At 41.8% G+C, this 21,929-nt stretch overlaps 2 protein-coding genes across 7 annotated transcripts in view; both read left to right on the top strand.

Annotated features, from left to right (window-relative positions):
* Positions 1-264: 264 nt before the first annotated feature.
* On the top strand, positions 265-13,585 carry DSCC1 (DNA replication and sister chromatid cohesion 1). Of its 2 annotated transcripts, none has more exons than XM_075085682.1 (9): positions 265-503; positions 2,978-3,146; positions 5,522-5,656; positions 7,926-8,016; positions 9,093-9,231; positions 10,169-10,221; positions 11,432-11,586; positions 12,173-12,321; positions 13,121-13,585. In XM_075085682.1, the coding sequence occupies exons 1-9, from the start codon at positions 334-336 to the stop codon at positions 13,227-13,229; spliced, it is 1,170 nt and encodes a 389-aa protein (XP_074941783.1). In that variant the 5' UTR covers positions 265-333; the 3' UTR covers positions 13,230-13,585. The 2 variants fall into 2 exon arrangements, with proteins under 2 accessions (XP_074941783.1, XP_074941782.1); XM_075085681.1 differs by having other exon boundaries at positions 267-503; positions 11,429-11,586.
* A 3,212-nt stretch (positions 13,586-16,797) lies between these two features.
* TAF2 (TATA-box binding protein associated factor 2) overlaps positions 16,798-21,929 on the top strand; it is a 61,026-nt gene continuing 55,894 nt past the window's right edge. For 3 of the 5 annotated variants that reach the window (XM_075085677.1, XM_075085678.1, XM_075085675.1), the window contains exons 1-3: positions 16,798-16,990; positions 18,336-18,389; positions 19,153-19,313. In XM_075085677.1, the coding sequence (XP_074941778.1) occupies positions 16,937-16,990; positions 18,336-18,389; positions 19,153-19,313 (269 nt within the window). In that variant the 5' untranslated portion in view covers positions 16,798-16,936. Of the gene's footprint in view, positions 16,991-18,331; positions 18,390-19,152; positions 19,314-21,929 lie in introns of those variants that run through there. The other 2 variants (XM_075085680.1, XM_075085679.1) reach the window with 2 other exon arrangements.

The raw sequence follows: 21,929 nt of genomic DNA, 5'->3' as shown, positions 1-21,929 counted from the left end.
AGGGCATTTTGTGGATTTTTATGGCATTTTATTGGCATATAGAGTGATTTTATTGCAGCCCAGCCTGGCTCTTAGCGCCGCCGGGCTGACATGGGGAGGTCTGTCCCGGCGCCAGGCCGCGCCGTGCCAGGCCTCGCCGGGCGGGGATCGGCTACCCCCGAGGTGAGCGCTTCCCCGAGGCTCGACTCCGAGGCGCTGCCGCCCGCCCCGCCGGCCACCGCCCAGGCGCACCGCTGGCAACCAGAGAATCAACGCCGCCTCCCCGCCTCCAGCCCCGCCCCGTGCTCCGGCGGGGCGGGGGGACGCCGTGGCGCGGTTTTCGGAGCGGGCGCCATGCGGAGTCGCGCGGAGGTGGACGTTACGCTGCAGACGGCGAAACTGAACCCGGCGGAGTTGTTACCGACCGTCCACTGCCTCAGCTTCGGTCCGCAGGCCGCCGCCGGCGGGTGCTGCCTGCTGCAGCTGGAGCCGGGCCTCTGCGCCGAGCTGGAGGCGGGACGCAGGTACGGGCCGGCGGGGCGGGGCGCCCCCTGGCGGGCGGCGGGTGTCGCCGCGGGCCGGGCCGGGCCTCGCCTCGGGCGGGGGCACTCCCGGTCCCGTCCCGTCGCCGTTTGGGGGTCGTAAACGTGGCTTTCCCCAGACTTTTATTCTTCTGATGCGGTTTGCGTGAGAATGTAACTGTCCCTCAAACCTGGCTCAGGTGCATCGGAAACCGAAAACTGCTAACACCTATAAGAAGATTTTTTTTTTTCCATGTGGAAAAATTACTTCTGAGGAGTCTTATAGCCAAGACTGAGGAGAGTTTCTTGCCGGGCACATAAACACAAACTTATAGGCATCTGTCTTTAGGAAAGGAGAGTATGTTTTTAAAAGAATCCCTCTGGCTTGCGGGATTTTCCTGCTGGAACTCCTGGGGTGGGGCGTGGCAGGGTGCCTGCAAGCGGGACAGACGGACAGCGAAGGACCTACAGCGTTAGCGTAGGTGTTTTGTGGGATGGTTACGTGACATCTAGATCTGGACCGAGAAGAGAGTCTAGATAAGCTTTTGATACTGTTTTAAAGTTTCTTCCTTTGCTGAAATGGCAGTGACATAATAAAAACGTTTAAAATTATACATTAGAACTCCCTCTAAAGAAAATACTCCCCAGAGATGTTTGTGGTTAAGCCTGCCCACAGCGCAGAACTGATGAACTGCTGTTGGCTAGAGGCCTGAACGGCGCTGAGGACACCTGGGGCACGGGGGAACTCTGTTAGTGCGAGCAAGCTTTTGGAAGCACAATGAGGGCTTTGATTAATGAATCTGAGCACTTAATTTAGAATCATAGAATAGTTTGAGTGGGAAGGGACCTTTAGAGGTCATCTAGTCCAACCCCCCTGCAGTGAGCAGGGACATCTTCAACTAGATCAGGTTTCTCAGAGCCCCGTCCAACCTGACCTTGAATGTTTTCAGGGATGGGGCATCTACCACCTCTCTGGGCAACCTGTGCCAGCATTTCACCACCCTCATCGTAAAAACTTTCTTCCTTATGTCTAGTCTGAATCTACCTTCTTTTAGTTTAAAGCCATCACCTTATGCCCTATAGGAACAGGCCCTGCTAAAAAGTCTGTCCCCATCTTTCCTATAGTCCCCCTTTAAGCACTGGAAGGCCACAACAAGGTGTCCCCGCAGCCTTAGCTTCTCCAGGCTGAACAACCCCAACTCTCTCAGCCTGCCCTCACAGCAGAGGTGCTCCAGCCCTCTGATCATTTCTGTGGCCCTCCTCTGGACCCGCTCCAGCAGGTCCATGTCTCTCCTGTGCTGAGGGCTCCAGAGCTGGATGCAGCCCTGCAGGTGGGGCCTCACCAGAGCAGAGTAAAGGGGCAGAATCCCCTCCCTCGCCCTGCTGGCCGCGCTGCTTTTGATGCAGCCCAGGATATGGTTGGCCTTCTGGGCTGCGAGCGCACATTGTTGGCTCATGTCCAGCTTGTCACCCACTAGTACCCCCAGGTCCTCCACAGGGCTGCTCTCAACCCCTGCATCCCTGAGCCTGTACTGATACTGGGGGTTGCCCCAACCCAGGTGTGGGGCCTTGCCCTTGGCCTTGTTGAACCTCTTGAGGTTCTCACAGGCCCACCTCTCCAGCTTGTCCAGGTCTCTTTGAATGACATCTTGTCCTTCTGGCATGTCAACTGCACTGCTCAGCTTGGTGTCACCTGCAAACTTGCTGAGGGTGCACTCGATCCCACTGTCTGTGTAATTGATGAAGATATTAAACAATACTGGTCCCAGTATGGACCCTTGAAGGACACCACTTGTGTGTGTCCATTAAGTGTCGCCTGGGAGGAACTCAATGTTCCCCTGTTGTGGTCCTGCTTCAGTGTTACCATGTCCTCACAAAGAATGTATTTAATCGAGGATGTGAGCTGAAGAGGGGGGTTTGCATTGATTCTTTGTGCTGAAATGCTCTAGAAGGTTTTGTTTCCAGCTTGGAATTACTTGCAAGAAAATGTGTATGTTTTTGAGAGGGAGTTTTCTGAAGGACGCTGCAAAATAGACACAATTTCTGTTTTCTTTCTTATTTCACAGTGGGCCGGCTTCAGTCTTCATTAAAGAACAATGCTAGCTGTAATCACATTTCTAAGATTATAGAACTCATTCCAGCTTTAAGCATTGTCTAATCAGTGTTTCAGGGGATTTTGTGTGCGAAGGCAGGTAAGGAGGTTCAACTGTGATCTGCATAAAACCCTTGAATACTTGTCCTTCAGAGTGGGAAAACGGGAAAAAGTGAGGAAAGACACAGGGTTAAGATATTTTAGATTAATGGAGAAATACATCTTTATATTTCGGTATACTGTGACTGCTGCTACCAAATACAACTGCAGTTTATAACTTCTTTACCAATGTGTAAATGTAAAAAAATATCAGACAAGTTTAACAAATGTTCATCCTGAAATAGGGGTAAAAATACATCTTTATTTTTGTGCTATTTTTTTTCAGCCTGGTAATCCGTGGTGAAAAGGATGAACAAGCAGTGTTGTGCAGCAAAGATAAAACTTACGACATGAAGATAGCAGATACCTCAAATATGCTGCTGTTTGTTCCTGGTTGCAAAACTCCAGAAGAGCTGAATGCAGACCAAGTATCTTGTAATATTATTCATTCAGAGGTATGTATTTCTGGGTTTTTGTTTGTTTGCTTTAATTTTCTGTTTTCTTATTCTGTATAATTCCTTATATTTTATCCAAGATGTGTATGTGAAACACGGCTGGGATTCAGTTGTCTAAACATAGTCCTTTAAACCATTTTAGATGCCTTGTGGTATTGGTCTAGCTATGAGCTGCCGCTCCAGAAGGACTTGAGCCTCCTATAGGTTCTTTGTAAATAGAACAGCCCAAGGAGGGTGTATTTATAAAAATACTTTATGCACAGGGGGCATGATATACCTTAGGGTGTCCAAAATGGGTCTAGCGCCCTTCTGTAGGCAACTGAACTGTATCCATAATGTATGGTAATTACTGTTTCTAAGAAGTTAAAACTTTGGTTTATTTTCATTGGATAGTAGTTACTTGTGGTAGATATTAAAAGCTTTCAAAGAAAAACTAATTTCTCAGTGTTAACAGCTATTCTAAAAATAAGCTGTTTGCAAATTTTTTCTTAGGAGCGCTTTCCCCAAAAGGCAGATTATGCCACATCACGCCTGAATATTATTTTTTCTCTCCTTCAGCTAGCAGCTGGAAAGATTTGTTGGAGTGAATGATTTTAGAGATCTCAGTTTAAATAATTCATTGTCGTCTGCTCTTCTGAACCATAGTTAATAAAATTCTACTAAAAAAAATTAGGCAATTGTTATTACTAGGTCATTATTTGCTGTAATGGATATAATGACATAATTGAGGAGCAATCCTGCATATCCTTAGATGAACATAATAATCAAAACAACATCATTTCTTCTGTGAAGTCAGCAGTTCAGCTAATAGAAAAAGTTTATTCAAACTAGATTAATGAGAAAGTAATATTCTTCCATATTCTTTTTTTTTTCTATCTTTAATGATCTCACTAGTCCTCTGAAGTCACACATGTCAGCATAATATGTGATTTGCTTAGGAATTATTTTTAGAGTTTTCTTTCCAAGAGCTCTCTAAATGCTTTCAACAGTGTTACATGGTGTATTGTCACTGCAAATTGTGAAACATAGCAAAAGAGACTGTGTTTACCCAGTATTTTGGGGCTTCATTCCCCTTCTCCTGCAGTCTCGGTGCTGCTCTTTGTGCCACTTGCAAGCCTAATACGGCTCAAGCATCTGCTGTTTCATTCACCTCGCACAGACCAGCTCCACTTATGAGCTTTGGATTGTAAATTAGAATTACTTCTTTTCTTTTCTATGCAGCGTACCATCTTATTCAATAGCAAATTGCTCAGAAAATAACTTGGCAGGAAAAAAAAACCTAACATTTTGGTAAATGCTAGTTGGCATGAAGGGAAAAAAAGCTTCGAAGTATATCAGGAAATTAGCATTTACCTGAATTTTGTGCCAAGCAAGCTACGGAATAGTTAGATTAAAAACTGGGAGCTTTTTATTAGAATTTGGATAAGACTTCTACATATAGGTGGTTTGATTATAGTTGATTAAATGGAACATTATTTAAAAGTTTTTGTTTTTAAGTGGATGACTTTTTTTTTTAAAAAGTAGTCTGGTAAAGCATTTAGGGTATTTTGAAGTACCATCTGAAGGCTTTTTTACAAGGGGCTAGTGGTTGGGTCCGAAGTCACAAATGTGGAGGCTGTTTGGCCTCTGCCGTACTGTGCCCACTCTTGTTCATTTGGTAAATGACAGCAACAATGCTGAAAGGCATCCAATGCTCTGTCCTCTTCAAAGAATCTTCTAGGAAGTCCAAGCTGTACCCCATGAAACACCTCAGGGTTACTCTGAAGGTAAAGTTTTATTTATGTTGAATCGATTATCCTTGAGCTTCCTATTGAATGCTTTAAATCTGTGTGTTGAGAGTAAGGAACAGAGATGTCTTGTTAGTTGTGTGCAAGTGTACCTTACTGTCTCATTAATGTCTGTTTTACTTGAGCTTAGTGACATGATGATTCATTAAGGTGTAAAAAGACCATGAAGAAGATCCTGAGCATGGGAAGAAGTGGGGAAGATGGAAACAGGATGATACAGTAGGGGTTTTGTGGCAGTAATATAATGTAGTATTAAAAGGAAGAGAAATGTTGATGAGGACTGTGCAGGAATATATCCCATGATGATATTCTATCATTTGCATGTAGAGATGAGTTGTTCCCTTTGTCATATGCACTATGAACATATTTTTATCAACCAACAGCAGATATTAATTTTTCATTGCCTGCAGTAAATTTTGTTATTGGAAGTATTACAATGATTGTTTCATCTTTAAATTAATTACCCTATCAATAAATTCTTGTTCTCAGTGACTAGACTAACCCTTTTAGCTGATAATTTTTGGTAAGCTTCTTTGAATCCAAATGGTAGATTAAAATGTTTTAAGAGTAGCTGTTTTTTTCTGGTAGATTGCTGGCTTCTCCAAAAACTATTGGGAATTAAGGAGATGTCGACCTAAACTGAAGAAACTGAGGAAGCTTTTAATGGAAGATCCATATGAAGGGCCAGATAGTCGGAAAGATCAGGCTTTGACATTTTCAAAGGTAAATCAGCTACGTAAATTACTTTCTTGTAATTGGTAATGGGCAAACGAAAGTGAAGATGCATTCTTAACTAGAAAAATACCTTTGCTTCCATGTTTCACAGAGCTGCTTTGAGTTAATTTTTAAGCCTACTATTCTAAACAATTTGGTAATTATTAGCACGTCCACCGAGTAGCAGGTAAGCAACCTTTTTTTAGTAAAAGGAGGAAAAGGAAGGACAGCGAAAGAGACTGGGGGTTTCCCTTTTTGTGTGGGGACTTTCTTGAAGACAGTCTTCAGAACCTTTTTGTAAATGTCTTGAGAGTTAATTGACTTCTAAGGTATAATGCAGCCTTTCCTCCTCCTTTGGGGCTGTCATGCGTGACATGCCATGTATGAGCTAAGCATAAGGTCACAGGACACCCACGTACAAGTCACTTGCCGATCAGTAACTTATGACAAGGAGAAGCAGGGAGTTGCAGACAAGGATGATATAAGGCAGAGAATAAGGCTGACACTACGAGAAGGGAAAACAACTAAAATCCTGTCCTGCTGCCCTTTTATGTTTCCAGGAAATCCAATTTAGGATCTAAATAGTAATAGAGAGACCTGGACTGTGCAGCATATGACCTCATGTAAAAGGCTCATAAAAATCCTGGCATTTTGTTAGTTTGGTTGGTTTTCCTTTTGACTTTGAAAAACAGAAATGGTTGCTCCAAAGTATTTTACACTGAGGCTTGGCACACGCCATCTGGGTGTGCTTCTATGTACCAACGTAGATGTTACTTTTCTCCCTGGGAGAGAAATGCAGCCTCTCTCTGGATGATTAACAGTGCCATTTCTGGCAAGTGTCAGAATCTTTCCCGCAGCATTGCTGTTTCCTCCTTTCATTTTTCCTACCTACTTTGGTCTTGGCATAGACGACGTAGCAGCAAAATAAGGGGTGGTTGAGGGAAAAGGGCTTAAATTGTCCAGAAGTTATAATCATTGACAAAGGCTAGCAACACAAAAAGAGGTCATATGCAATAGTATTTACTGATAATACTAAATTAATTTTATAAAAACATGCCAGTGTCTCCCCAAGCATTAGTGTCTGGTTTGAAAACTCCTCCATTTGTTTTGAAGGAGAATGTTTCGTGTATCTGCTTACTGAAGAACAGCTAGATATATTTGATAAATGTAGACAAATCTTAGCTATGCTACTGGTGGAACTTTAATCTGAAAGCTGTCTTTCTTATGGGACTAATTCTCACTGGAATCACAAAAATATGTGTGTAGTAAAGTTTTTTGATATGTTGTTTTCTTACACTTAATATTTATTGGGTGCTGGCAACAGATGAGCCATCTTTAACTGGTTTGAAAACGAATTACTATGTTTGGGTGGCTTACTGTAAGCTTCTCATGGTTTTCAGTTGCTTGTACTGTGTCATACACAGAGAACTACAGGGAAGGAACCCTAAGAAACTATAGCACTATAAAGAATTACTGTAAGGAAGCCTGGTGCATAGTGGTGTGATTTAGGAAACTGCAGGAAAACTTAGAAACAGGCTGGCACACAGCTTGCTCAGGATGCACCAAATTAAAATCCTAGGTTTTACAGTGAGATGACAAAGCATATTCGAATGATTGAATGCATCCAAGTTAATGCATTTAATACGTTTCTTATCCTTATCTGGAAGTTGCTGGTGTGGATGTGATGCAAGTCAACCCATTCCATTTTATGCTTGCAAGGGTGAGGCAGTGGACAAAAGCATCATAGCTGAGAGCAGCGATTCCTTAAAAGAGCTGTTGGAGTGCCAGCCGGGCCTCAGAGAGGGAACAAATGGCAAGGACTCCTGTGCAGGGTCGTATCTGAATGGCAGCATCTAGTTCTCAAACACACTTGCACACTAATCTGGGGATATTTTTGCTCTCAGTTGCTAGCAGTGTTTTTTGAAGTACTGTATAATATGGTAATTCCTTGCTGAAATACTAATGCCAGTTCAGTGCTGCTTAGCCTCATGATGTTTCGACATACGGTCTAATAGGAATTACATAGCGGGAAGAAGAGACCTGTTAGTATTTATTAAATGTTTTTTTAACACATGGATGTTCCAAACTCAGTGTTGTGCCATTTGTGTTCCCATAGTCTAATAGATCTCAAGTACTTAATTCAATTTTTTCCTTCTTGATAGGAAATCTTCTAAGTCTTTCTTTTATTATATCTTATAATGCATTTAGCATGCTTGCTGAAGCGAAGGAGGAGCAAGGATAACCTGTTTCATTTCCTTCTTTTTTCCCCTTGTTGCAGTATACAACAGAGGATTTGTTAAGTCTGATTCAAGCAAGTGAAGAAGAAATACTGCACCAATTACAGGCTATCGATGCCTGCAAAATTGAAGGTATTTGTCTCTAAAGAATATTATTGCCTATGAGGAAGTAACCTTGCTTTTTTTCCCCCAGAATATCTGTGTCTTATTTTTCTAAGGCCCATCCCACATCCTTATCTTTCAATATGCTCTGCTGCTCCCCAGCCCTTTCATAGTTTTTCTTCCTCCCAGACTGGGTTTATCTCAGAAGTCTTCCTACCATGTGAGGCATATAGAGCAAGTGCCTCACCTTGGGACAGCTCCTACTCATCCCATACTTAGCCAAGCCCAAACCCTCACCTGGATGCCAGGGGCAGCAGTCCTAGAGTCACAGAATCACGTAGGGCAGAACTGAGCTCTGGAGGCTATCAGATCCAAACCCCTGCTTTAGAACAGGGCCAGCTTGGAGCTGGCAGCCCAGGGCCTCGGCTGGTTGGATTCTGAGCATTTCCAAGGATGGAGATTGCACAACCTCTGTCCAGGCTGTGCCAGTGTTTGACTGTCTGCAAGGGGAAAAAATTGCCAGCTGGGATTTCCCTTGTTGCAACTTGTGCTTGTGACCTTCTGTCCTATCAGTGCGCACCACTGGGAAGACTCCTGCTCTGCCTTCTCTGTACCGCCCATTAGGTAGGTGAGGACCATCTCAGAAATTACTGCCCTTGTCATTTACAGCTGCACAGCACCATCATACCAAATCTGTGCTTTGTCATATCTGAATTTCTGTGAACTTGGCTGGACTCGAGCTGCCACTCATGCTGGGCTAGTGCAGCCAGTTCTGCTCCCACAGTTCTGTGCCTGAAGTAATTATTAGTTTTCCCAGGTCTGATTTATCTTGGGATGGTATTTGTAGTGTCTTTGTATCTGTGGCAGATAATCCACGTAAATGGTTACGAATAGTTGAGATAATTTTATTTCTTTCTCCTTTACATTTGCTCTTACTATTCTGTTCTTTTTCTCAGGTTTAATCCTGAAAAGGACAGCATGCTGTCGCTGTACTTTGTGAAGGTGTGACCTAAATGTGCAAACTCCTGTAATGTGTCTTCAGGGGAATAGCATTAAGGTGTTAATGTTTTCCTTCTGACGCTGTTTTGTGGTTTTCTATTTGACAGGATACTGGAGAATTCTAGAATTTGACTATGAGATGAAACTCTTGAATCATGTGACTCAGCTAATAGACTCAGAGTCCTGGTCTTTAAGTAAGGTTCCTTTACGTACCTCCCTTGAGGAACTTGGATCTTTAGAGCCCACGTAAGCAACTACTTTTAGTACTTAAAATAGTCTACAGTCATTATTAGCTATTACTAGTTGCAATAATTATTAATTATTTATTAGAATTATAGTCTTATAACTCTGGATCCCACTTACTAGGGTGTTAATGATAGATTTTCTTTGGCTCTAATATAGACAAGGGCATTAGGAGTTTAGACAGACAGGTTAATAAACTGATTTTAGTGTCTGTTGGTAATATTTCCATTGATTCAATAGTAGAAATGTTACTGCTGAATTGTAAATGATGGAAGCAGCATGTACTTAAGCTGTAAATTGCTGACCATCTTGAAATACTTGTTCTGAAGCCAGCCAGAAATGTTCAGTTTACCTCTTGCATAGTGTCTGAGATAGTGGTATATTTTCTGGTATAATATTAAATTCAGATCTCAAGAGTTGAGTTTATTGTAGTGTCATTTGGAGTCATGAAATAACTTAAGATTACGGTTAAAACAAATTCTGAAGTTCACAAGATGTAATGTTTTCCATTTATTTGGCTACTGGCTCAAGACACAAATCTTGCTTTAGTATTGGTGTCCGCATTTATGTTGTAATTTTATGCCAGAGGTCTAGAAAAATGCCTGCTATTCACTAAGGGATAATTAACTGCCAAATTGGTGATTTGTGTCACTTCTCATTGGAAAGAAGTGATGTTGCAAGAGCCTCTTTTCCTTATTCTCCTTAGGCCTTTTAGTCTTTGCTAGTTACATATAGTTATATATATTTTTGTCCCTTTTTGCCCTCTTTTAACTTGCTTCTATGTTTTTATCAATCTGTTCATTTCAGCCATGAAGATGTGCTCCATCTTCCATTCTCCTTGATTTTAACTTTACCTGTTCCTTCATCATCTTCTTGGTAACTATTTCTGTAATGTCCTAATGAACAACTTTAAATCTTGATTTCTGATTTTTTTTTTCAGAGAGATGATAGAACATATTCTTTTAAGCTATGGAAGGAAATACATTGATGATGGTAAGTTTGGGAAAGCATGCACATTTTAATTTAGCATAAAGGAAATAGTTATTCATGAGTAATAAATGTGGATTTTATGAGGATGGCCCAAACAAATGAATTTGCTACAGTGCCGGTAAAAGGAGCGAGCAAACAGTGAGCTAGAAATCAGTAAAATTGTTAGAGAAAGTTTCATAGGAAAAAGGATTATTAAACTGTACAAGACACTAGGAAAAAATCAGGAACTATCAGAGGTAGCTGAACTGGTTTTTTAGGTGTCCACAAGCTATAATTTTGTGACTAAAGAGAGATCACTATTAAAATTTAGATGGAATCTCTCTTTAGAGACCCTAGGAGGTCTTGGACGTTTAAGCAATTAATTGTGCGATTGTGAATAGTCAATGGGATGTAGATCTCCCTGAATTCAGCTTGCTGGAAATAGACATCTGCCTTTGGTCCCTTGAACTGCTCCACAAGATCCATTGCTTGTATTCACTAGATATCTGTTGCCCATCTGACATATAGACATAATGTTTCAGTGCTGTAATCTCAGTCTAAATTCTTCCCTACAGCTGCTTTCATCTTGCCTTTGGCTGAAGTAGAAGTTGCACTCACCCTTAAACGACATAGGAAAGGAGCTGGAGTGACACAGGTTGTCATCTTAGTATCTTTAGGCAGGTTGCACAAGGGAGAATTTTGAAGTGCAGGAGGTCCAGATGACTGCAGAAGTAGAAGGAAGTGTTTATGCCTGACGTTGCTCAGAGAATTTTAGCCAAGTCAGTATGAAAGAAAATAAATTCCCATTATTCTCTTCATTATCTCATATTATAGGATGATTAAGGAAGTGAAAGTTTTGTTTAATTGTTCAACCACAGACAGCAAACACTTTAATACAAGCCATTCAGAAATAGGAATGAGAGCTGTAGGAGAAACCGTGTTTCTGTGAAAGGGGAAAAGATGGGAGGCAAATACATTTACTGATATGAATGAATGCTGTAGCTCAGACAGTGCTGCACAAACACATAATACTCTGCTTAATTTGTTCTTGAGAATGAGAAGATACCATCATTTATCCAAAGTAATACTAAGTCAGGTTACTCCCTGAGGAAAAGAAAAAACAGGATACGTGGTTTGTAGCAGACTGTAGAACAGAATGGAGATAGAAGGCTGTCCTCTGTCCTTTTATCAAAAAGCAAGAACCTGAGACGACCTGTTTTTTGTTTCTCAGCAGGGGAGGTTTACTTTGAAATGCGTGAAGATAAAATATGCAGAGCTATAGCACAAATGCTGCTGCAAAATGCAGTTAAGTTCAATCTATCAGAGTTTCAAGAAGTCTGGCAACAAAGCGTCCCTGAAGGGATGACAACAAGGCTTGATCAGCTGAAGGTAAAAACATAAAGCAGTATGGATTCTTCCGTGAGTAGGCTGTTAACTGACGTTAATCTGCATATGATGTGTGTCATATGTAGATTTTATTGATTAATGGGGAACGATTGAGTTATTTCTATCAGTTTTTGAGCTAAAGAACTTCATCATACATCCTGTGTGAGCATCAGTAGTCTGGAATCATGACAGTTCAGGTTTCTGTAAGTCTAGCATGCTTCACTGTTTGAAGAAGAATTGCAGCCATACAGTTAATACTTGTAACTAGAACAGAAGCGGCAGCTGTTGTTGAGCAGACCGTGGTGACAGCCAGTAGAGTGGCATGCATTATGGCAATCCTTCTGCTCGAGTGAGGCAGAGAGGTGTTGGGACTTAAGGGATTTCTCCCTCCCTTCTTGTCACGAAGGAAAAGATAAATACTGCCTGTAAAATAGCACTTTTGTGATACTTTTTCACTTTGCCTCTAGTCATGCAGTTTTAGGAGGCTGTGGAGGTGCAGAGGGCAACTTTAATGGGTTACTGCCAGAAAGAAGGAAGTTCTAATTGTTTTGTCTTTATTTAACACTTTCTCTCTGATGCTGATCTACAGGGCGTGGCTCTTGTGGATAAAAGCTCAAGACCAGAGACCATCTTTCTGCTAAAAGTAGAAGACTTACCTGAAGACAATCAGGAAAGATTCAACAGCTTATTCAGCATACGGGAAAAGTGGACAGAAGTGGATATTACCCCTTATATACAGTAAGGATATATTTCTTTTTATTAAAATATTATTAGTGTTATATTCTTCCCTTTTAGCATAGCTGACATCTTAGCAGCTACAATTGCTTCAAATATTATACTTTCAATTTGAAAGGAGTATGAATTCTATATGAATAGAATCCCCACATCTGGGAACTGTAGGTATATTCATTGGGTTTAAACTTGTGTAAAAAGCTGATCCTACTGAATTTAAATGGATAACTCTTCTTATCTGATTGCGGCAGACTCCACTTAAAGGATTCTGATGACTCCTGACATTTATAATGACTCCATATTTAGAACAAAAGAACTACAGAGCAACAGTGCTTCCTATACTGTGTCCTTTGCTCTTTTGGTGGTTAGCATTTAGGCTACAGTGCTATCGGGAAGGCCCAACCAGGATACATGGCAGCAGATATAGATGGTAACCCAGAGGCAACTGCATCAAACCTTCAGGAGTGGCTCCAAATTCACCGTAATGTAATTAAGTTGTTCAAAGCTAACTGTTTTGCTAGATTGAAAACCCTTTAGAGAACAGTAATAATAAAACCCAACCAACTTCCCCTAAAAAACAAAATCTTGTTTCTGAAGTAAATCATGCAGTTTTGCCTGCTGCTTAAATGTCAAGCCAAGTTCTAAACTTTCAGTAATTCAAAGCATTGTGTGTCAGTTACAGTAGTGGTTGTTTTTCTCCCAGTACCCTAATCTGGTGTATTGCTATATTTATAAGTATTTAATGGATTAATTTGGTATGAGAATATCTCTAATGCCAATGTCATCTGCTTTATTTCCTCTGTAGAGACTTATGTGCAGAGAAGCAGACAGTTGGTGCTCTTCTGACAAAATACGCTCGCTCCTCCATGCAGAATGGTGTTAAAGTTTATAATTCTAGAAGACCCATCTCATAACAAGTGTTGTTTTAAGAACTGAGAACACCAAGTGGAGTAACAGTGAATGTTGCTTGTTGCTGCCTTCTGGGGAAAGGAGTTGTCAACCAATATTGTACACTGGAGTTTAAGCAGCTAAGCTTCTTGAATGAGGTCTGTTTTCTGCTCAGCTAAGTAGAAGCTGAGGGCACTTGCTTCTGCTAAGAAACTATAGTGTCAGCAGGCTTTGCCTGCCTTCCTTTGCCCATCTTCCTTTTCCTTTCTGTCTGTAGTTATGCCAGGACTCAAGATACTTCTTGAATAAACTTAATCTGTCCCATAAACCCATAAACTGAAGTTTGACGTTAAATATTAAAACCTCCTTGATAATAATTGAATTAACTGAATTGATTTCAACATAAAAATGGAATGCTCAGTCTTTTGGCTATTAGTGAGCATTCTTTAAGATTTCACAGAATCACAGAATGGCAGGGGTTGGAAGGGACCTCTGGAGATCACCTCGTCCAACCCCCCTGCTTGAGCAGGGACACCCAGAGCAGGGGCACAGGACCACGTCCAGGTGGGTTTAAATGTCTCCAGGGAAGGGACTCCACAGCCTCCCTGGGCAGCCTGTTCCACGGCTCTGGCACCCTCATAGGAAAGAAGTTTTTTCTCATATTCAGGTGAAACTTCCTGTATTCCACCTTGTGCCTGTTGCCCCTTGTCCTGTCACTGGGCACTATTGAAAAAAGCCCAGTCCCATCATCCTGACACCCACCCTTTAGGTATTTATAGCTTTAGATACTTTTATTGCGGTGTTGACATTGTGAATACTGCTGACCTTGACAAGCTCATGAACAAATTATTCCTGACTGAGGCTGTACTAGTCTTACTTTTGGAAGGTGGTTCTTTTTGTGGTCATGTCTGTGAACAACATTGGCACAAGGTCTCAGCGCTTTAACACTTGGCGGAATTGCCTTTTAAATATTACAAAAAAACAAATTGCAGTCAAGGGTGAAGATACGAGAGAGTAGTTGGATGTTGTGTTATGAACTTCCTATAAACTGCCATTAGAACGTAGCCGAGGTAAAACTAATTTTTTTACAGAAGACTACCTTTGCTTTTTAAAGAGAGCTTATAAAATTTCATAATACAATTATTTTTTTAAAACTTTGTTATGGCAAATAACTGCACATAGAAATTGTGTCTTGAAAACTTTGGGTGGGATATTCTGTGCAGAGCAATGAAACAGCATTTTTTTTATATTTTTATAAAGCAGAGTGCCTGAAATTTTGTAATCAATAAAAATTATTGTTTGCATGTCAGTGAACCAGAGTTTAATATTAGACATTTTTCAGATTTTTTTTTTAACAGTTGTAGGCGTTTTTATACAAAAAGCATTTGCTGCATCAGCCTTGGATGTAAGGTATGAAAACGGGAAAGAAACTAAAAATGAAACATAACTCAAGAGGGACGTGTGCCTCTCTGCAATTCTGTCACAGATAAAAAGCTGAATAAAAACTACTTCCTGAGCTCTGCTTATTCTTCCCCACTAACACAAGATCAGTTCCCTGTGCCCCACGTCTCTGAAGCGTGCAGGGGGGTGTTTGACCTAGCTGTGTGGGGGCTCAGCTGGCTTATACTGGCTCTCTGCTGGGAGGAATGGCCTTGCTCACTGGTTCCAACAGCTGTGGTCCTTCCTTCTAATAGCACCAGAAGGTTCCCTCTCAGAGGGATCAGCGGTAATATGTGAAAGCCTTGGAAATAACTTCTGTTGCATCACAGAAGGTTCCTTAGCGGAAACACACAAGACAAAAGTCTGTGACAGAACACTATATATTGATATTGGGTTTTGTTTGTGAAACAAGTAAGAATTTAAGTATTGCACAAACAGAGCCATATCAGAAAACTGAGGTAGAGTCAGGGTTATCTAAATTATTTTTGCACGTGTAATCATTCTATGTGTTCCCAGTGCTCCTGATTCATCTTGTTGGGCACTCAAAACGGGATGACACTTTCTCCATTTCAAGAACTGCTGATACTGAGGGCGAACTCCACTAGCTGCTTTGATGCAGGCATTTATTTTAACATTAAATAGATGAATCAAAACTTGCTTATAATGCAACAAATCTGGATTACAAAGAAACTTCATGTTGTGTCATCCTGATGGTGGAGCTAAAGGCACTCCACAGCATACTTGGGTTGGAAGGTCACTTGGCCCAATCTTACTTTGTGGCTCTGCGCCACGTTTCCAGCAGTGCTGTTACTGTCTTAAATCCTTTTCTGATTTGAAAGAGAAGAGCGACGTGCTGTCGTACCTTCCCGTGAGCCTGCGCTGGGCGCGCCCCCGTGCCTGGCCCCCGAGTAAGGGCAGGTATAGTCTGTGCGTTCAAGCAGACGTCAGCGTGCCCGTCACCGGCGCTTTGCCGCTGCAAATGCAGGCAGCGAGAGGCCCACACGCGTGTCGGCCATCATCAGCGGGCGCAGCCGGAGGCCTGAGGCAGGCCCCGGCGGGCCGAGCAGCGGCCGCGGTCCCTTCCCTTCCCGCCCCGTCCCCCTGGCGGCCCTAGCCGCCAGCAGCCGCCGCGCCAGGGCTGCCGCTGCCCTGCCCGCGGCCAGCGCGCCTGCATACACGCACGCTTCCTCACACGCTCCCTTACACACTTACTCCCTCACACACTTACACACTGACGCGCGGCCCGGTAGCTCTGGAGGAAAACCACCCCCGCGCACGCCGCTGCCTTCCCGCCATCCCGAGACCCCGCCCCCGCCTGGGGCACGGCGCGCGCCTGCCTGCTCCTGCGCCGGCGGCCCGGAGTGCGCATGCGTGCCAGAGAATGAGCCAAGCCCCTCTACGTCTTTCGGCTTATTATTTGGGTTTGTGGTTTTTTTTTTTTCGCCTATGGCTGTCTCTGATACCAGTACATCATCATTCTGAAAAACAAGATTTCAAAAGGTTTTCGATCCTTAAAGAAATAAAGCTCCCTGAAAGGGGCCGTGACCTGCCAACGGCCGGGGGTCAAAGGTTACCGACAAAATGGCGGCCGCTACTGCGGAGGCTAGCGCCGGCGGGGCGCGGCGGGCGCGCTGCTGCTGAGGGGCGCCTGGCGCGGCACGGCGGCCCCCGCCCTGCCCTCCATGCCGGCCGGACACTGCCGACCGCCCCGGAAGAGAGCCAGCCGCGGCAGCCCCCAGCCCAGCCGCCTCCCGGAGCGGCGCCCGAGCCCGCAGCGGCGATAAGGCCGGGCCGCGGGGGGCTCCGCGGTGCCTCCCGCCCGCGCCGCTCCCGGCCCACCCCGCACCCGGCTCCGCACCGCCTTTCCCGCCCGCTGGCGGAGGGGGCTGCCCCAGCCGGCTGTACCCGGAGCGGGGACACCTTTGCCGCGCCGGCCCGGCCGCGGCCTCCCGGATTCGGTCCTCGCGGCTGCGCTTCCCCTGAGCCGGGATTGACGTGGGTTCTGCGGAGGGGGAGCACGCAGCGCCTCCGAACAGGCATCGTACCCCCGCGGGAGAGGGGGCTGCGTGCTGCACCCACAACAAGTTACACAGCAAGGCTGAGTGTTGTCGCGTTGTAACTATGGTGCTTATCCGAGCGGAAGATGCCTGACCGTTGGGAGTCGCAGATCCACTGGGGAGATGCGTGATCCAGTACGACCTGACACAGGGAAAAACCGAAGGACCCGTCAAGCGAGGATGATGTTGATGCCAGTCTGACAGTCAGCAGTGTGTGTTTAGTGCTGCTGTTCAGGATGAATAGGAAAAAAGGAGACAAAGGATTTGAGAGCCCAAGGCCATATAAATTATAAGTATCCATTTTTTTTAAAGTTACTATACTTGACACCAATGCACGTTTGAAACAGACCACAGGGTGATCAGTAATTATTTTCCTGAGAAGGCTGGAACTATTGCTTATGGTGTAGCTTGTGCTCAGAAAATGTGTGTTGTAGGTGTTTGTTTTATTGTGTAAATGGACTCACGCGTGGACAGGGAGTCTATCAACCATGCAATCTCACCTATAGATTGCTCTTCAAACCCTGGAGATCTCTCCACACAATATCAACACTACAGACCATGCTACCATGTTTCATTTGTACTGTTGTGCCAAACGCTTTTGATTTAAGGGCTTTTTTTATATGTAAAAAAAGCTTGTGTTTCCAGCAAGCGGTTTTGTTAAGCAAGTAATCATTTTTACACATTAATTAGTTTGATTGTAATCCAGCTGTAAAACAGTTGGTTGTGGATTTCAGTGGATCTTTATGTATTTCTGTTTATACCTCCTTGATTTTTTGATAAATCTGTAACATGTATTTCTAAATAGAATCACTCTACTATCGTATGCATTTTAATGTGTAGGTGATGTCTGAATCCATCATGGGATCCTAGATGTTATTCTCTTGTAGGAATTTTTTACTGAACTTGCTCAAATGAAGCAAAGTCACTTTTTAATGCACAGGGTACATGAGTATGTGCATATAAAGTGTGATGTGGCATAAAAGCTGAATTATTTCAGGGTTGTGTATCTTGAGTTGTGAGTAGCGCTACTGTGAAGTGTGGTCAAGATGCCACCTACTACAGAAAAAATATAGAAATAACTTCCAAATTTTTTTTTTAAAGTTGGAATTATTATTTGTTCTTCCATTTTTTATATAAGAGTTTTATTTATGTGTATAGTACATGTTTACATAAATTATGTATGAGCATCAGCTCACCAGGTAAATTTTCCACAGGTCTCTGCTTGCAAATATTACAGCTGCATGCCATTTCTAATACTGCAGATCACTGAAGTGTAGGAAGTTGATTCTGTGCCATTAGTAATACTATATTTTTACATACTGTTACTTGATGTTCTAAAGTGATGTTGTTGTCTTCCTGTGTTACTAGTAATATTTATACTGGTATGATACTACACTTCTGTTTTATTGGAACTTTGCTGACCTTGCATGCAACTTCTATTCATTATTTGTTTTGGACCATGTAAGAGACTTAGACCCCCATGAATTCTCCTTACATAAATATATGCTATATGCAGTATTTATCTATATATCCATACATCCTGTATGAGCTCTCTGTTTTTAGAACTGGGTTAAAATATTATTTTAAATACTGGTATTTGTGCAAAACTTTACTTTTTTTTTTTTTTCCAGCACAACTCACCAGGTAGTTTGTATCAACAACATAAATTTTCAGAGAAAGTCGGTTGTAGTAAGTATTTTTTAATAAAATTTGGAAGTAGAAATTAAAAGTCTGTGTTTCTTTATGCTTTTAGAGGAAACAGCTGCACACACAAGCTAATTATGTTCTTCAGCTTCTTTATGTTTTATACTTTCTAATCTGATACCTCCCATAAGTTAGTTCCTTGATATGCGTGAAATAAAATACCTTCTAATTGTGAACACTTTAATCTCTGTAAGAAAAAGCTTTCTAAAAGAAAGTCACTGTGTTGTAAATAATATTACAAAGCAATTTGCACACAGTCTTAGCTGATGTTAGGGATAGGGCTGTAGAGTTTTCTAGCTTATATTTGAGGTCACCAGGGCTTGCACAATTTCAGGCCTGAAGTCATTGAGGCTTTTTGTGAATTAAGATATATGCCTAAATGGGTTCTGCTTAGGTTTTAAAAATCGTCTCAAGCTCAGATACCAAAACTTAAAACATAAAGATGAAAAACACAGTGATACTATTAACTGGAAATCTGGTCAATAGAGGCAGATCATTTCTGGTAAAACAAGCATGATAGTAATTTTGAAGTTTTGTTTCAAAGCTGGGAAAATTTACCTGTTAAATCATATGAAAGAAAATGTATTCTAGACATCTAAAAGGGTAAACCAATTTCCTTTTTAAATAAATTAACATTTTTTAACCTATGATTTTCCTTTGAAAGGCATTGATAAGACTTTTCTTTATATATCTCCTCCTTGTGAATCAGTAAATATTTTACAGAAGGTTTTGATTTGTGTTTTCATAGGGCTATGTGGAGCTGACAATATTTCCCACAGTTGCAAACCTGAATAGAATCAAACTGAACAGTAAACAGTGCCGGATTTACAGAGTAAGAGTCAACGATTTAGAAGCAGCTTTCATCTATAATGATCCAACGCTGGAAGTTTGTCACCATGAGTCAAAGCAGTAAGTGATGTGTTTAAAAGTGCAGATGTAGTGTCTTCTGTTGCTGTTAAGCGTGACCCATTTTATTACACCGTCAAGTTTTACCTGGTGATTTCCTAATGGTAACGTAAGTTTCACACAGAAACAGTTAATTTTTGGTATGGTGACTTAATTTTGAGAAAGTATTGCAGCAATAATTTTGACTCGTGTTATTCTCCAGTATTTCTTTTACTAAAGTTTCATTATATTATTTTGTAAATGTATCATAAAATTTCAAAAATACTTGATGGGGAAAACGGTGATAGTTGCCAGTAGTGCAGTAGTATGCTCGGTGCTTTAGGGAACTGTCCTTCTCGTGTTTTTTCCATGGTAAGAAAAAACATGTGGCTGAAATGTTTTATGTTTGATGGGCTTCAGGTTTTATGCTTATATATTTAAAGAAAATTTGGTTACACGATTGTGGCAATAGCATTTTGTTTATATTCTTGTAGAGAACATTTTACAGTGGTGCAGCTACGTTCATATGAGAGTTCCAGGTGAGAGGATTGCCCTTAGTTTTGGTTTGTGTGGGTTTTTTTCTGGTTTCTTTTTGATTTGTTTTTTACTTCAGCATAGTTGGTTGAATCACTTTGGTTGCATGAGTATAATATTGTGTAGACCAAAACTATTATGTTCTGATAATTTGTCCTGCAAAAATTGTCCTGATTTTTATGATGTGTAATGTCAGATTGGATGACCATTTTTGTTCCTTCCTATTTATAAACCCAGGAATATTCATATATTATCAAAGTTCTTGGTGATATTTTCCATTTTCCTAATAAGATTTTGTAAGTATTGTTTCTGATTTTATTAAATATGCCTAGATAGCTGTACATGTAATTAGCTTATTACTCTGAAACAAATAATAGCAATGAGGCAAATCATGTGACTGTATCAGGTTAACTATTGGACTGCTAAATTAAGATGCTTGTTACTGTCCTTCAGCTATTTGTTGTGTCCGCTTGGACAGTGATTGCTCTGAGAAATTTGCCAGCTGAGAAGACGGAGAGGGCTGAGTAAGTAGCTTCAGAGGTGATATCACCTTGATTAACTCATATAGGTGATGACAGCAGGAAGGAACTAGCTAGATCTACTCTGAAGCAAACTGCAGAGTTCATGCAGTCCTGCTAGTTAGATTTGTGAGAATAGAGGCATTCTCAAATGATGTAGCTAAATCTATAAGACGTTGTCTACCCATTGCCTTAATGACTGGAGCCTTTGAGATGTGTCTTAACCCATCTGTCTTCAGGTTAAACTTGACTTAACTTCTCTGACTGTTGTCTGAGAACTAGAGTAATAAAGAGAACTTCTGTTGTTCAGTTACTGATATTCAAGTGCTACTTTCTGCCCAAAATTATGCATCATTTGATTTGAACTGGTTTTTTTATGGCAGACACTCTACATTGCTTTACTCATCACTTATGCAAGAGTTTCAGTAAAGCAGTTGTAAAATACAATGTTCATTTATACAGGACACTGAATTGGATATCAGAGTCCTGAAATTTTGTTTGAGTCCTGACACTGAATCACTTGGGTCTCTTAATTCTGTAATTGCTGTCTGTTTTGTGACTTGTTTTTTTTGTTGTTGTTGCTATTGCTTGGTAAGTCAAAAATTCAGAACCCTCATCGGGGGGATTCTAGCTGTTCTGAAGAGCTAGAAAGTAAACCTTTTGGTCTTTTCTAAGGAATCAAACTTTCATTATTTATTAGCATCATAGATTAGGGTGTAAGTCCTAGAATGTTATCTAAACTCACTTGGAAATTTGAAAGGAAAAGATTCAAATTTATTCACCATCTGATATTGAAGAGCAAGTTTAAAAACATGTAGCTTCCCACATGTTTTGGGGAAGTGATATGGGAAGAGACTTGGGTAAAAATTTCATATCTGTTTGGTTTTTGGTAAGAGAAGCACTGTGGGGAAATGCTTTCACTAAGTATTTTCTTTTGATTTTACTGAAACTTATGTTCATGTTTTCACACCCTCTTCTGGTGGCTTAGTTGAAGTTACAGTATGCTGAATTGTTACATAACTTCTAATGAAAGTGCTACATGTGTTTAACAGCAGCTGATATGAAATCACAGAGTCCTTTAGGTTGGAAAGGACCTGTTGAGATCACCTGGTCCAACCCCCCTGCTCAAGCAGGGTCAGTTAGAGCAGGTTGCATGGGGCTGTGTCCAGTTGGGTTTTGAGTATCTCCAAAGATGGAAACTCTGCAATCTCCCTGAGCAACCTGCTTCAGTGTTTGATGACTCATACAGCAGAATTTTTTTGTATTCAGGTGGAATTTCATGTATTTTAGCTTGTGTCCGCTGACAGGACCAGAGGCAGTGGGCACAAACTGATACTCCGGAAGTCCCTCTGAACATCAGGAAACATTTTTTTACTGTGAGGGTGATTGAGCACTGGGGCATTTTGCCCAGAAATGTTGTGGAGTCTTCACCCTTGGAGATACTCAAAAGCTTTCTGGACATGGTCCTGGGCAACAGGCTCTAGGTGTCCCTGCTTTAGGAGGGGGGTTGGACCAGATAGCTCCAGAGGTCCCTTTCAACCTCATCCATTCTGTGAACCTGTAATAACTAAATCCTTAATAACTTCTG

Source organism: Phalacrocorax aristotelis, chromosome 2 (genome assembly GCF_949628215.1).
Source record: "Phalacrocorax aristotelis chromosome 2, bGulAri2.1, whole genome shotgun sequence".
Classification (NCBI taxonomy): domain Eukaryota; kingdom Metazoa; phylum Chordata; class Aves; order Suliformes; family Phalacrocoracidae; genus Phalacrocorax; species Phalacrocorax aristotelis.
This window is presented reverse-complemented; position numbering and strand designations above follow the sequence as displayed.

Coding starts and splice junctions, on each gene's coding strand:
- DSCC1 (XM_075085681.1), top strand. CDS start 334: ATGCGGAGTCGCGCGGAGGTGGACGTTACGCTGCAGACGGCGAAACTG. Junction 3,147..5,521: donor GTAATATTATTCATTCAGAG/GTATGTATTTCT, acceptor TTTTTCTGGTAG/ATTGCTGGCTTCTCCAAAAA. Junction 5,657..7,925: donor AGGCTTTGACATTTTCAAAG/GTAAATCAGCTA, acceptor CCCTTGTTGCAG/TATACAACAGAGGATTTGTT.